General features: G+C 46.6%; 1 protein-coding gene across 5 annotated transcripts in view; it reads left to right on the forward strand.

Annotated features, from left to right (window-relative positions):
* Positions 1 to 15473, forward strand: part of TTLL5 (tubulin tyrosine ligase like 5) — a 1386223-nt gene that overhangs the window by 124627 nt on the left and 1246123 nt on the right. For all 5 annotated transcript variants that reach the window (XM_086937525.1, XM_086937527.1, XM_086937530.1 and 2 more), the window contains one exon: positions 12422 to 12600. In XM_086937525.1, the coding sequence (XP_086793651.1) occupies positions 12524 to 12600 (77 nt within the window). In that variant the 5' untranslated portion in view covers positions 12422 to 12523. The remainder of the gene's footprint in view (positions 1 to 12421; positions 12601 to 15473) is intronic.

Raw genomic sequence — 15473 nt, forward strand, 5'->3', positions numbered from 1 at the left:
ACCACTCAGGGCTACCATAGCACCACTCAGGGCCTCCACAGCATCACTCAGGGCCTCCACAGCATCACTCAGGGCCTCCACAGCATCACTCAGGGCCTCCACTGCATCACTCGGGGCCTCCACAGCATCACTCGGGGCCTCCACAGCATCACTCGGGGCCTCCACAGCATCACTCGGGGCCTCCACAGCATCAACAGCATCACTCAGGGCCTCTACAGCATCACTTTGGGCCTCCACAGCATCAACAGCATCACTCTGGGCCTCTACAGCATCACTCAGCGCCACCACAGCATTACTCAGCACCACCACAGCACCACTCAGCACCACTCAGCACCAGCACAGCACCACCACAGTACCACTTAGCACCACCCAGCACCACCACAGCACCACCACAGCATCACTTGGGGACTCCACAGCACCACTCAAGGCCTCCACAGCACCACTCAAGGCCTCCACAGCACCACTCAGGGCCTCCACAGCACCACTCAGGGCCTCCACAGCACCACTCGGGGCCTCCACAGCACCACTCAGGGCCTCCACAGCACCACTCGGGGCCTCCACAGCATCACTCGGGCCTCCACAGCATCACTCGGGCCTCCACAGCATCACTCGGGCCTCCACAGCATCACTCGGGGCCTCCACAGCATCACTCGGGGCCTTCACAGCATCACTCGGGGTCTTCACAGCATCACTCGGGGCCTTCACAGCATCACTCGGGGCCTTCACAGCATCACTCGGGGCCTTCACAGCATCACTCGGGGCCTTCACAGCATCACTCGGGGCCTTCACAGCATCACTCGGGGCCTCCACAGCATCACTCGGGGCCTCCACAGCATCACTCGGGGCCTCCACAGCATCACTCGGGGCCTCCACAGCATCACTCGGGGCCTCCACAGCATCACTCGGGGCCTCCACAGCATCACTCGGGGCCTCCACAGCATCACTCGGGGCCTCCACAGCATCACTCGGGGCCTCCACAGCATCACTCGGGGCCTCCACAGCATCACTCGGGGCCTCCACAGCATCACTCGGGGCCTCCACAGCATCACTCGGGGCCTCCACAGCATCACTCGGGGCCTCCACAGCATCACTCGGGGCCTCCACAGCATCACTCGGGGCCTCCACAGCATCACTCGGGGCCTCCACAGCATCACTCAGCACCACTCAGGTCCTCCACAGCATCACCCAGCACCACTCAGGGCCACCACAGCATCACTCGGGGCCTCCCCAGCATCACTCAGGGCCTCCACAGCATCACTCGGGGCCTCCCCAGCATCACTCAGGGCCTCCACAGCATCACTCAGGGCCTCCACAGCAACACCCCGCGCCATCACAGCATCAATCTGTGCAACCATTCAACAACAACTGGTTCAAATATGTTCTCTCAGTGTTTCAAGCTTTATTACAAATGTCACAAAAAATTATAATATTTCACTTCTGTTCTTGGATTTTCATCACAATAAAATACACAGAACATAATCTTCACAAAAATTATTTACAAAAGTTTAAGCTATTGCCATTATAAATTACAATCACTTTTATTTAAGTATTAATTATTTAAAAAAATTAAAAGCCATTGTTATTTGTAATATCAATACATCTAAGTCACGTAAATACAAAATATGTTGCATTACAAATGCTATAGATGTCACATTTGCGAAAGATATAACTATTGGCATTGTAAATGACAAAGCTATTAATTTAGCTATTTTCAAAAACAACACATAAATAAAATAATTGTCATTTACAAGACCAATTGCTCAAACTTTCCCAATGCGAGACCTATTGCATTGCAAATGCTTGTTGTATTTGTTTACGCAGTTAAATATTTTTGCACTTGCAACAATGTTTTTTTCAAATCAACCATCCCTAAAATACATTTGTTCTTCCGCGTAATTCATGTATGATAAATAGAAGATTCCTCCCTAAAGGCCAGATCGTTCTATTGTCTTAGTAACACATCGTTTGCAAGTTTAAGAGTGGTGATGCTTGCCATGAAACTATTTGGAAACCCTTTCACAACTCTTTAAAAGAGAAAGCCATATGACAATATTTTGGAGGTAGGCAAATGTAGCTCGTAAAGCTTTGCTCGTGTATTTTAAATTGAAGCTATACCGAACTTAAGTAAGAAAGAGTTTTAGTGTATTTAATCAATGCTGAATCATTTTATCAATGATGTTTTTGGCGGAGTTTTCAAAGCATTGTTTTATGAAAAATGCTTCCTAAAATTGTCTTGGCATATCTGTGTAAGTTTGTTTAATATTATATTAATTGACCATAATCAAGAGCGTTGGCACAAATGTGGGACCAAACTACTGGCAAAGTTCAAGTTTATCTGATATACATGCAGGTGTTAACATCCACAGCACCACAGGCTGCAGTCCCACAACAAGACATACATGGTGCTATGCAAGTTTGAATAGAAATATTTATGGTGATTTTATTAATAGTGAAATGAATGCCATCACTCCTAAATAAAATAGGTGTCATGCACACAGCAACATAATTTTAGAGTAGTTACTCGTACCTTTAAACCCTTCTCTCATAATACCAACAATGATAATATGAAGTAGATAAATAAATGAAAAATATATATAATACCCTTACCATTCAGTCTGTAATGAATGTTTATATCTCATAAATAAATATTTATTACTGCATAAGCAACATCAAAGTGGAAATACAGCTAGCTCTGTGCTTTTAATTAGTGGGATAAAGCCGCCACTGAAGTTCCAACTCATCAAACATGTCTTTACTTTATTGCTTATGTTATGCTACTTTTCGGATATGAAGTAGCCCTATCAGTAGCTGAAAAATAGCTGAACGCCTACGTTTGTAATTCCCTCTAGGAATACATTCATGCAGGCCCTAATAAGCTTTTCAGTGGCCTAAAGAAAAATAATTTAAGGAGTAGCGCTTATCTAATTAGATATTATTCACAGCCGTTATATCTTTGAACGTTTCACTTTGTATAAAGACAAATTATAACAAGCATTGGCATAGCCAATAGGTCTTGCCTTTGGGACATTATAAGTATTTAGTTATGCAGAACAAGAAAAAGGAGCTGACTGGAGGCGGAGCCCAAATATTAAGGTTAAGGGAGGAGAAGACCTAAATGAAACTGAATACTAAAAATTAAATATTTATTCAGGAGCTTTATAAAGCACTGCGTGTACCTTTTAGGTTACTTCACAACGCTACATCGGTTTAACAAAAAAGTAGGTTGATGGCCTAAGTATTGGTAGAGGGTCCTGATTTGGTGTAAGAGAGTAAGTAGTGAGTCTAGGCGCTACAGGCCAGTTGGCTTGAATCCTCTTCCTCTGCCCATCAATCTTCAATAAGCATCGACCCACCCAGGAGCACAGCACCACATGTGCACTTTACTGCCCTGTTTGCATTATATAATGGAAGATATTTCGTTTCTGCAGCCCTGTGCACCTGCAGTGTCTGAAACCCTGTGAGGCCAAAGGGCAACACGTCGTCAGCCATAACAACTAAATAAACCGACATATAAATCTGCTTGAACACAACGGCACTTCCAGTGCTTCACTTACAAGGATTACAAAAAGATTTAGTTCACAGTTCCAATGCAAGCTGTCTGCCCCAAATTGTGTTAATGGGAGATGCATTTACAGGGGAATTAGAAGGAAACCACAAGCCTGGGAGTGGTGCGTGCGTGCACGTGCAGGCTTCACTTTTCAAGCACTGCACTCGTGCTTGTGGTGTGCAGCTGCTCACTCCCGCAAGGTGGATGCCGCCACAAGCATGAGTGCAGTGCTAGTGAAGACCGATGGCTAAAGGCCCTCTTAGAGCAGCTCATGCACGCTGCCTAGGCGAGACCTAAAAAATGGCTGTGCATAGCTATTAAATAGGCAGTAGTCTACAAACATGGTTTAGAAATACTTAAGAACCCTCAAGAAAGTAATTTAGGGGAACAGAAAAATGAGTCAAAGTTATTTTAGCACATTATCCATTTGGTCAAAACGTATAAGAAACAGAAAAAATACTGTGTTATATAATCAAGACTTATACATCTCCAGGCTTGACCTCCTTCTGATTAAATTAGCTTATTGCGATATCTGCTCTTATTGCCATTTTACTGATCATACACAACAACAAACCCTTGGTAACAGTCTTGATGTCTCTACAGGGAATGTTGCTTGTTTCTGGCTCAGAACAAGGCTGTAAGGTTAAGTTCTTGTTCTGAATAATCTATATCCAGGTCACAGGATGCAGCAATGATCTGAAGAGCAAGATATATAAAGGGTTGATTAGAGTCTGTAGTTCAAAGTGGCTTTCAATTTGTTTTTATGGCTCTGTCAATAGTTGGCTGGCCCAAGTAGCACCGAGTATGTTCAAGGCCTATATTGGCTGGGTTCTGTCACATTCACACACCTGTATGCTTGAGAGTTAACATTAGAGTGGATTGGGTCCTTTCTTCAACATCGCTCCCAATCGGTTCAGCTGTCCACCTTCTCTGCCCCCCAAATTTCACTCTCCTGTGGTGTCCCCCAGGGTTCCGCTTTGTTCCCTCTTTTGTTCAACCTGTACATGCAGCCCCTTCTAGCCTCTCTCCGTCACTCTTCTGTCACTATTTTCAATTACGCAGATGATCTGCAACTAATCTTTCCTATTGACTCTTCCCCTCTCTCTCGCTCTAATTTTCAATCAATCATGCTCACCATCTACGAGTGGATGAACTTCAGCCAGCTGAAGCTCAACCCTAGCAAGACTGATTTGGTTCTGATCGGTGGGTCCACGAACCCCTGGAGTCCTAATTTCTGGGACCCAGCCCTTGGCTCCCCTACTTGCCCAGTCAACTCTGTGAAGAGCCTTGGTGTCATTACTTCCAGTGACCTATCGATGAGGCCCCAAATCAACGCTGTCACCTCGGCCTGCTTTTATCACCTTCGCAGAATTGGGAAAATCCGAAGGTTTTTATCTCCGGAGGCTCTCATCCTTGTAATCATGGCCCTGGTTACCTCACGTATTGATTATGCCAACTGTCTGTACGTTGGGATCCCCGCATACCACCTTCACCGGCTCCAGCTGGTACAAAACCAGGCGGCCAGACTGGTCTTTCAACAGCCCAAATACCAACATGTCATGCCCTTGTTGAAAAGACTACACTGGCTCCCGGTAGCGTACCGCTGCATTTTCAAAATGGGATGCACTGTTTTCAAATCTTTATCTGCTTCTGCCCCTGCCTTTATTTCTCTTAGCCTTCACCCTCACGTTCCCTCACGGCATCTTAGGTCCTCTGCTCACAATCTCTTGATCACTCCCAGGTTTAAACGGAAGAAACACGGCGGTGCCTGCTTTTCTTTCCTTGCTCCGTCTACCTGGAACTCCTTTACTCTCTCAATTCGGCTTACTCCGGATTACATCACTTTTCGCAAATACTTGAAAACCCATCTGTTCCACCTAGCTTACGATTAGCCCCTTTTACCCTCCTGCTTCCTCTCTCCACCTGTCTATAAGCGCCATGAAACCAATTGGTGACCGTGCGCGGTATCAAGTATTTTTAACATAACATAACATAGAGTGCAAAACCTGGCCTGGGGCACGGTACACCTAGGTACTTTAAGCACAAATTGGGCTGGTCCATCCTGTAAAAGAGATCTTCTCCCCTAGCTCCCCCATGCAGTTCAAGAGGAAATCAGCATTGAAGGCTGCCCAACACTTGGGCCACCTTTTTTTGGACCTGGGACAAGCTGAAGAATAGAACATTGCTCTCCCTGTCTGCCAGGCCTTCTTACAGTTAGAAAGAGTCTTCATTATACTGGCACTAGAGATGGCCAGAGCAGACCATGACTTGGTACACAACATCTCAGTGCTTAAGATAGTCTCCTGAATTCTAATTCCCCTCGAGATGCATCCCTGACATCTGTAGCTTATGGACCCAAGATCCCCTTTGCCCACAGAGTATCCATGGAGCCTGCGGCCATTACATACCTATGCTACCCCCATGGACTGCTTGCTCCCAAATGTAGCCTCAGTTATCTTTAATAAACATACTCAACTTCAGGGTCGTACTAGGATTGAGTCTGTGGAGTTTGATGATGAGGGGTGCTCATGGACGGGTGCTGTCGAGGAGCTTAGCATGTGTTACAACATCACACTAGAAATTGTAATACAGACTATCTGAAAGAAACACGTTAGTTAGATTCCTTACCTTAGAATAATCCCCAGGCGTCAGACTGGATCCGGAAACTTTTCGTCAGCAGTAACCCCCGCGTCGGTAGGCGCCCTTTGCGGCTCCGCATCCGTCGTCGGCGTCGTGATCGTCTTCAGAGTAAGGCGCAGTTTAATGAGGCCCTCACTGACGTTCTGATGGGCACTTGGTCCAAGCCCACCACAGTTTCTCCTGTGGATCGGAACGTGGCCTGGCGCCACCGCCCTGCTCCGGGCGACCCCTGCTTTCTGTCCGTACATCTCACCCCTGAGAGTCTGGTTATCCAGGCCTACACGTTGCGAAGCATTAATTCTGCATACCTTTTGGACCGCTACACCCATTCTCTGTGGGATACGGTGGCGGACGTGCTGCCCCAGTGTCCGGAGGAGGCCAGGACACTGCTCTCCCAAGCTCTTGCTGAGGGGCGGGATGTAGCATGGTATTCCATCCGATGTGAACTTGACACCACGGACTCGCTAGGTAGAGCGATGGCAACGACGGTGGCGATTCATCATCACGCCTGACTGAGGTCCACAGACTTCAGGGTATGTCCAAAGCACTCTCATGGACATGCCTTCCGATGGCCGTTACCTCTTTGGCAACAAGGCAGATAGCGCGCTGGAGCGCTTCAAGGACTCCAGGGCTACAGCCAAGTCCTTGGACCTGTCGGCCCAGAACCAGCAACCTTCTGCCTTTAGCTCCTTTCGTGGCCATGGAAGGGGCTCCCCTGCACGTTCGTCCAGCCACAGGCCGCAGAACTAGCCTCAACGCGGTCGCAGACGTGCATTCCCCCGTGGCGGAGCAGGGGGACAGAGAGCCGGTAAGTCCACATCCGCTCCTGGAGCATCTGCCTCAAAGCCTTCCAAGTCCGAGCTTTCAGGCCCATTCCACACCAGTAGGAGGCAGAGTTCGCCATCACCTGCTCCACTGGCGAACCATCACTTCGGACGGGTGGGTGCTGCAAATCGTCCGGAGGGGCTACTCCCTCCCCTTCGAGGCGACCCCTCCAGCCATGCCACCCCAGTACCACCGCATGTCGGGGGTTCACGTGCAACTTCTGCGGGAGGAAGTTACGGGCCTCTTGGCCAAGGGTGCTATCGAGCGCGTTCCTGGCCCAGAAGTGGGACGGGGTTGTTACTCCCACTACTTTCTGGTTCCCAAGAAGGGCAAAGGGGGCGTACGCCCTATCTTGGACCTCAGGAGCATCAACGGCTTCCTCCAGAAGGAGAAGTTCAAGATGCTGACGTTAGCTCAGGTTTTGGCTGCCCTAGACCCTGGAGACTGGATGGTAGCGTTGGACTTGCAGGACGCTTATTTCCACATTCCCATCCTGCCGGCCCACCGGCGTTACCTGCGGTTTACAGTAGGCCACAAGCGCTTTCAGTTTATCTTGCTCCCCTTCGGCCTCACCAGCGCCCCTCGGGTGTTCACGAAAGTGATGGCAGTGGTCGCAGCTCATCTGCACATATCAGGGGTTCCAGTCTCCCCCTATCTCGACGACTGGTTGTTGAAGGCGGGCTCGCATCAAGCAGTCGTCTTCCACCTCCAGACTACGGCCGACCTCCTGCATTCACTGGGGTTCTCCATCAACGTGCCAAAGTCACACCTGAGTCTCTCCCAAAAGCTCCTCTTCATTGGAGTGGTTCTGGACTCGGCACAGTTTCGGGTTTATCCTCCCGAGCAGCGGGTTTGGGATATTCAGGCTCTGATTCCGATCTTTCAGCCTTTATCCCGAGTTTCTGTTCGGTTGACCCTACGCTGCTGGGCCTAATGGCCTCCTGCATCCTGTTGGTACATCACGCCAGGTGGCCGATGCTGGGTCTGCAGTGGGACCTGAAGTTCCAGTGGGGCACAACATCAGGGCAACCTGTCCTACCATGTCCTGATCTCGGAGGGCAGTGCAAGACAGTTGCAGTGGTAACTCATGGACCGCTATTGGGCCAGTGGCAGATTCCTCTCCCTACCCCAACAGGAGCACACAGTGGTGACGGATGCATCCCTCCTGGGATGGTAGGGGGGGCCGCATGGGAGAGGTGGAGATCGGAGCCCTCTGGTCTCCGGCGGAGTCCCGGCTCCATATCAACCTTCTGGAGCTGCGGGCGATCCGACTTGCATTGAAGGCATTCCTTCCCTCTGTCCGGGGAAGCGTAGTGCAGGTGTTCACGGACAACACCACCTCCATGTGGTACTGCAACAAACAGTGCAGGGTGGGGTCGTGGACCCTTTGTCAGAGGCTCTGAGCCTCTGGACATGGCTGAAACATCAGGGCATCACCCTGGTTGTTCAACACCTGGCAGGTTCACGCCAGGGCGGACAAACTCAGCCGTCAGTGCATGATGGATCACGAGTGGCATCTGAACTCGGCAGTGGGGAGAGCCTTGGTTAGATCTATTCGCCACCGATGCGCAATGTCATCAGTTCTGCTCGGAAACGCTTTTCGTCGTGAGTGGTGTTGCGGTCTGTTCTACGCATTTCCGTCTATACCACTTCTGCCCAGAGTGCTGAAGATCAGGCGCGACCGGGCCCAAGTCATCCTTGTGGCTCCGGATTCGGCACGAAGAAACTGGTATCCCGAACTACTCAGTCTGTCAATCAATCCCCCGATTCGACTGCCTCTTCAGGAGGATCTTCTGTCGCAGCAGCAAGGGACGGTCCTCCACCCGAACCTATCCAGCCTCCACCTCCATGTGTGGAGATTGAGCGGTGGCAGTTGATGCCATTTGACTTGCCTCCTGAAGAATGTGATGTTCTTGAAAGGCTTTACTCACATGTTTCCTCCTGTTCCTTTCGTAATGCCTCAGTAGGACTTGAATCTGGTATTAACTTATCTGATGTGTGCTCCGTTCGAGCCACTCCACAACTGTCCTCTTTGTCTTCTGACTCTCAAAACCGCTTTCCTGGTTGCCATCACCTCTGCCAGAAGAGTCGGTGAGCTCCAGGCTCTTTCCTCTAAGCCTCCTTTCCTCTCTGTCCATTCGGACAAAGTTGTTCTGAGGACTCGTCCTTCTTTTCTACCCAAGGTGGTTACTGCCTTTCACATCGGCCAGACTATTACCTTGCCCACCTTCTTTCCGCCTCTGCATCCTTCGAAAGAGGAAGAGAGGCTTCACCGCCTGGACCCAAAACGTGCACTTTCTTTTTATCTGAACCGCACACAACAGTTCTGGGTGGACGACCAACTTTTTGTTGGCTACGTGGGTGCTAAGAAGGGACGGGTGGTGCACAAACGGACCATCTCTAGGTGGGTCGTTTTGTGCTCAAGGTCTGTTATTCCTTGGCTAAAAAGGTTCCTCCTTAGGGTCTGCGCGCCCAATCCACTCGGGCCACGGCGGCTACTACTGCCCTGGGACGGGAGTCCCTTTGCAGGACATTTGTCAGGCAGCTACACAGAACTTGTTGCACACGTTTGCCAAGCACTACTACCTCGACAGCCAAGTCCGGAGGGATGGCTTCTTTGACCGTTCAGTTCTCCAGGACTTCCTGGTGTGATCTTGGTTTGCAGACCCACCACCGGGGTTGGTATTGCTGGGGTATCTATTTTAAGGTAAGGAATCTAACTAACGTGTTTCTTTCAGATGCACAAGTTACTTACCTTCGGTCACTATATATCTGTAAGAAACATTAGTTAGTTAGATTCCTTACCGCCCCACCCATCCTCCCCGTTCTGCAAACCAATATCTAGGGTTGAGGTCATCCCTTTCAGGGCCCTAGTTTCATGGCACCAGTGTCGGTTTCTTGCATGGCTCTGCCTTCCTGGCGGAAAGCTATGTACAGAACTGACGTCAGCGCGCTAGGGAGACGTTTAAGTACTCTGACGACATCATCCCGGCGATCACTACGCCGATGATGGACGCAGAGCCACAGACAACGCCTACTGACGCGCAGGGGTACTGCTGACGAAAACTTTCCGGATCCAATCTGACACCTGGGGGTTATTCTAAGGTAAAGAATCTAACTAACTAATGTTTCTTACAGATATATCGTTACCGAAGGTAAGTAACTTGTGCTTTAACTAATCTGTAAATCCTAGAATCAAAATTTAGTTCTTTAATTTTGAATTAGAACTCTTCTTCTAAAATGCATTCAAAATGTAGGGATATAGCGGAATTGAGTCAACCTCATGAGACTCTTGAAGATGTCGTTAGTAAACCCGCAGTTGCTGCTTTTCTTACAATTAAATCCGACCACTTGCAATATGCTAGCTTTTTCCATACCGTTTATGTTTCTGGGGAATATGATTGCTAAATGTATTCAGCACCTTTTACGTAACCAAGGTTATTCCTCTTATTATTAATTCTTGAAAGAACGAGGTAGTGAATCCTCTACACTATTGAGAGCTTCGAAATTAACTTATTTTAGTGCCTCAAAGTGAACAGAGTGAAATGGCATCACCTTGAACCGAGTGAAATGGCCACACCTTGAACAATGTATCGATTGATTATGAAGCCTGGTATTGGGAAAAAAAACCTGACTGGTGAAAGGGAAGTAGGGAATTCTGGAGTACAAAGTGAAATCTCTCAAATGAAAATAAATACATTTCTTTACTCCTTATAACTGGAAATAAAAGATTCAATATGTTGAGTTGGGTTCCCTCGCTGGAAAAAATATGTTATTTAAAAATAAGACAGATATCTGTTATTTAGTTCAGTCATTCAGATTCTTACACTGCTTCGCTGATATACAAAAGGTGACTATAGTAAGTAACAATGAAGTTGAAAGGGGATGAATTAAAAGGGACAGCGAGACCAAAATGGTCTTACTATTTCAAAGCCAATGAAAATGCTTTTTTAGCTTTATTTGTAGTTATTCTAAAGTGATAATGAAACAACGTCTTATTTATGTTAATAAGGATTAGTCGAGCCAGAATCCTTTATCACTGAAAAAATAGAAATAACATGTTTTTTTAATTTATTCGCATTTAGATCAGTGTGACAATGCAGTTACCATTTTGCCATTTAAAAAAGTTGAGTAACAAAAATAAAAATAAATATGAAATCATTAATGAGAGTAAAGGGACTACTAATTTAGCTTTAATTGCATTTAGTTGCATTTTTGACAGGGCTTGAATTGAATAAAGAAAAGGAAAAGACAATGAAAAGTTGCACAATGAAACTTGATCAGTATTGTTAATAAGTTAGATGAAGAACAACAAAACAAAAGCATACGAGTGAGAGAAAAAATGGCTACATATTCAGGTGCTGTATATTTAGCTATGTGCAATAAAGCGAATGGCACTTTATGTTTTGATAGGCAAATTTTATTGATTTTAAAAACATATGAACAAGTGAGCCAATACACGAAAGTCACAAGTATAAGCCCATTCACACAAGCACTGTACCCCCCAATCACGATCCCCATAAAACTACATAGGCGAATTTTGGAAACATGTTAAACAGGAAGGATATGGGGAGGTACTCTGCACACAGTCAGGAGGGGGGCTGGGACTTCGGGAGAACCACGATGGTGGCAATACCCGCCTCCGGCAGAAACAAACCTCTTTCCACGGTTTCTTTAAATAAGTTAGCTAGGTGGGGCCCTAGGGTGTCTCGGTATGGGCACTTTGTTACTAAGACTAAATAATATGAATACATAATGAAGTTGAACACATGGAATCTGATGGACATATTTATAATCAAATGCAATGAAGCAGCAGACGGTCGTGAATTTTGTGTTATATAAGTTGGTTTGAAGTAAGTAATTTTATGGCCAGTCACTGTTAATGATGAACGTGCTGAGGAAATTGGTGCCTTCATTCTGGGACAGAAATTGCTAAGTGAAACTGCATTTCCAGCAATTTTCTATTTATAGCCAATTTGTTTTAACTACTGCTGTATTCACTGGGCCTTCATTTAGGATGCATATGGCTAGACAATGCTCCATGGTCTTTGACCCAGGGTGAAAGAATGTCTGACTAGGCCTTGTATCTTGAATCCACCATTCCATTGTAGGAGTTTCTGAGCAGTGCTTTTTCGTGTGCTGTTTATTTTTCATGGACTCAAGATTATCACTGTAGGTGTATGTAGCAGTTTCTTTAAGAGGTATGTGATGGATGTGCGGAATTATCTGGGTTCATTTGTGAATGCAGTATCCCAGGGACACATCAGATTCTCAGGGTTATAGTGTGTATCTGTTCATGGTTGAGTATTCACTTGTTGTCCGTGCACACACATCAGCTATGGAATGCAAAACAAAGTCTTTAATATCTTCTTGTCTGTAAATTTGATGTCTCCTTCTCTGTGCATTAAGGTCTATCCTCGCGGCCTGACTCTTCATAGAGCTTTGGAGAAAGGACTGGACCTGCATTACTCAGACCATTTTCTGCTGACTTTATGAGCCATCCTACTAACAATGCCTGCAGGCATGACCCGGGAACTGGAGGAATCTACACTTGCTTCAAGCGAGGAAGAAGACGAAAAGAAAACGGAGTAAGTGAATGAGATGAAACATTTGGGCTTCCTTTACTAGAAGGAAAACCACATTTCAACTGTTGCTAAGTTTTATTTTTTAAATAGAGCACTGCGTTGTCGATGAAGGGTTCTGCCTCAAATTCTCATTCTTCCAGCTGCCTGCAACCTCTCCAAATGTTGCAGCCCTTTGTCCTAGGAATACACCAATTGGTAGGTGACGTCCCATCAGGGAGAAGTGTCCCTGCTTATCACACAGTGATGGTAATAATGTGCTTATCCACCAATATACATGGTACACTGCCAGAAGCACAATCACTTTAGTATGTTACAGAATGAATCTATGTCCATAGTTGCCGATGGCGGACTCTGACGTCACTGCTGTTTGGGATGTTTCTTGCCATTCATTCTTTCTGAAGCTGTGGACTGCCCATACATTTAATCCATACATAAAAATGCGGTATCTCTACGGAAATGAAACACTACGAAATTAGAGCCACACCACAGATTTAAAGTATGTTACCTTAGACTTGTAGGTATTGTCTGTTTGGAAGTCCCTATTCATTAGATCTTGGGTACTCACAAACTTTCTCGCGGGGGCAAAACTGCAGTCCGGTTTATGGCCGACGGCGGCAGCGATGCGCCTGCGGGCGAGGTCGGTGGGGACCGGGTTAGAGGGGACAGGGCTAGAGTTTAAGGAAAAAATTACCACCTTTCCTAAAACATTAGTAGGCAATGCTGTATTTCAAATGCAGATGTAACTACAAAGTTTCAAGGAGGACATTTTGATAATTTTTATTATCATACAATAGCAAGTCAGCTGGTAAACCCATCCTCGCTGGATATTTCGGGGTGGCCAACATGATGTAAATAAAAACAGGTGCATTTAAATGAAAATGGCGCTATTTTATACTACTCAGTGTTGATAGTATAGGAAATCTCTTCCCAACAAACCTCTTTCCAAAGAAACTTAATACGCGCTTTGCAACCAGTTGTAACAATATTAGTACTTCACACGGGCTCCCTGGGACATTACGCCACCCCATCTGCCACGAAATATAAAGGGAACAGCTTTTTGTCCCCTGTAGGGACCATAGTTAAGGCATCTATCTAAAATTCAGCAAGCAACCACTTGAAGCCCGAATGGCTTGGTGCAAAGACCTAATGCATTCTTGTATGATTTATTTGTTGCTTGACTATTGATAAGTGTTCTTTTTGAAGGGCGAGCATTTTGTTTAGAACAAATAAATCCTACTTTCAAGTCGTCAACATTTGTCGTCTCTTAATGACACCTGTACCCCACAACTTCCTCCAACCCTCAGAGTAATGCATGTAAACACTGTGCAGACATTCCGCGCAGTAGCAGTCGCATCACATCTGGGAGCCCTCTATAGAAAACAGAGCTAAAGGGTCATTCAAAAAAGTGAAAAAAATGTTAACTTCTTCTCCAAGGCTACGAAGTCTCAGCTCTTTGATATTCTGTTTCTATTTAGCTGGGCAATGGTTATATAGCCAAAGCATGGCATATCACTTTCTAATTCGCATTGATTGGGAAACGCAAGGAGAAATCACTAAGAAAACGGGGGGAAAGAAGGAGAAAACAGTGGAAAAAGACGGGAAATGCAAGGAGAAAGCACTTCGAAAACAGGGGAGGTGGGGAGATGGAGAAAGCAGTGAAAAGGGAGGAAAAACAAGCAGGAAGCACTGTGAAAACAGGGGAAAGGAAGGATAAAGCAGTGAAAAAGGCAGGGAAAACCAGTAGTAAGCACTCAGAAAACGGCGGGAAAGGAAGGACAAAGCTATGGAAAAAGTGGAAAAAGCAAGCAGAGAGCACTCGGTGATCCTACTTTGAACGTAGGACCAAGCTGCTCTGTAGGGGAAGCAGCCTTTACAACAAGGTTTTTACCACGTTGTGACTTTACCACGCATTTTTAAGCACGCATGTTTTTACAACGTGTATGTTTTTTCAACAGATACCTTTGCCACTCATTAAAGGTAAGTTGAGGGGTGTTGGGGGCCTCACCCCACAATCCATTGTTTTATTTATATATATATATATATATATATATATATATATCAATGCGTGGTAATGGCATACGTTGTAAAAACATACACGTTGCAAAAAAATGCAGGGTAAAAAATGTGTGGTTAGGGCATGCAAAGTATTTCCCTGCATTGTTCTGTCGTACAACCCTCTGCACGTGGCGAGGAGGGAAGCAGGCTGGCCCGATCCAGGGATGCCCTCTGCGGCAGTCCACAGTGGCGTGAGAGAGTGCAGGCGAGAGCAGGCTGCAGGCAGCGTCAGAAGAGCAGGCTCCCGGGCAGAGATGTTGGCAACAAAAGCAGGAAGCTTTTCGAAAGGCCCATATAAAAGTCAGCTGTGAAAGCGCAACAGCTGACTTTTAAAGGACCTTTGCTTCCCCCCGTGCGTGACATCACAGAGGCTCTCAGTAAACACAGAAGAGAGCTGCTGTAGCTTGAGCATACAAAGTGAAGCAGCTTTCACGCTTGCTCCAGTGGTGCTCCTTAGTGTTTACTGGCCCTTCTTTGTGAAACACCAGTACATTGACAGCAAGGTCCGCGGGCCGCCAAAGAAGGTCTGCCGGGCCGCTGGCAGCCCATGGCCCATGCTAAGAGCTTCACAGCACTAGATGGTCCTTTTTACACACATATAGTCCTGAGGATGGTCTCATGAATGTGTATTGCTTAGATACTGAAAAGTCAGTACAAACATCAGTCCATATAAAGTAGAACTATTTGTATTACAGTCCTTTGTATTCTTTTTATTAGGTTTCGCCTGGCGTCCGCTGCGCAGCAGCATTCGCGCAGGCGAAATCTTTTGAGAACAGCCTAGGGCTTTGTCCCGCCTCTCTCTTCCGTTGGCTAGCTCCATA

The sequence above is a fragment of the Lissotriton vulgaris genome, chromosome 9 (genome assembly GCF_964263255.1).
Source record: "Lissotriton vulgaris chromosome 9, aLisVul1.2, whole genome shotgun sequence".
NCBI lineage: Eukaryota > Metazoa > Chordata > Amphibia > Caudata > Salamandridae > Lissotriton > Lissotriton vulgaris.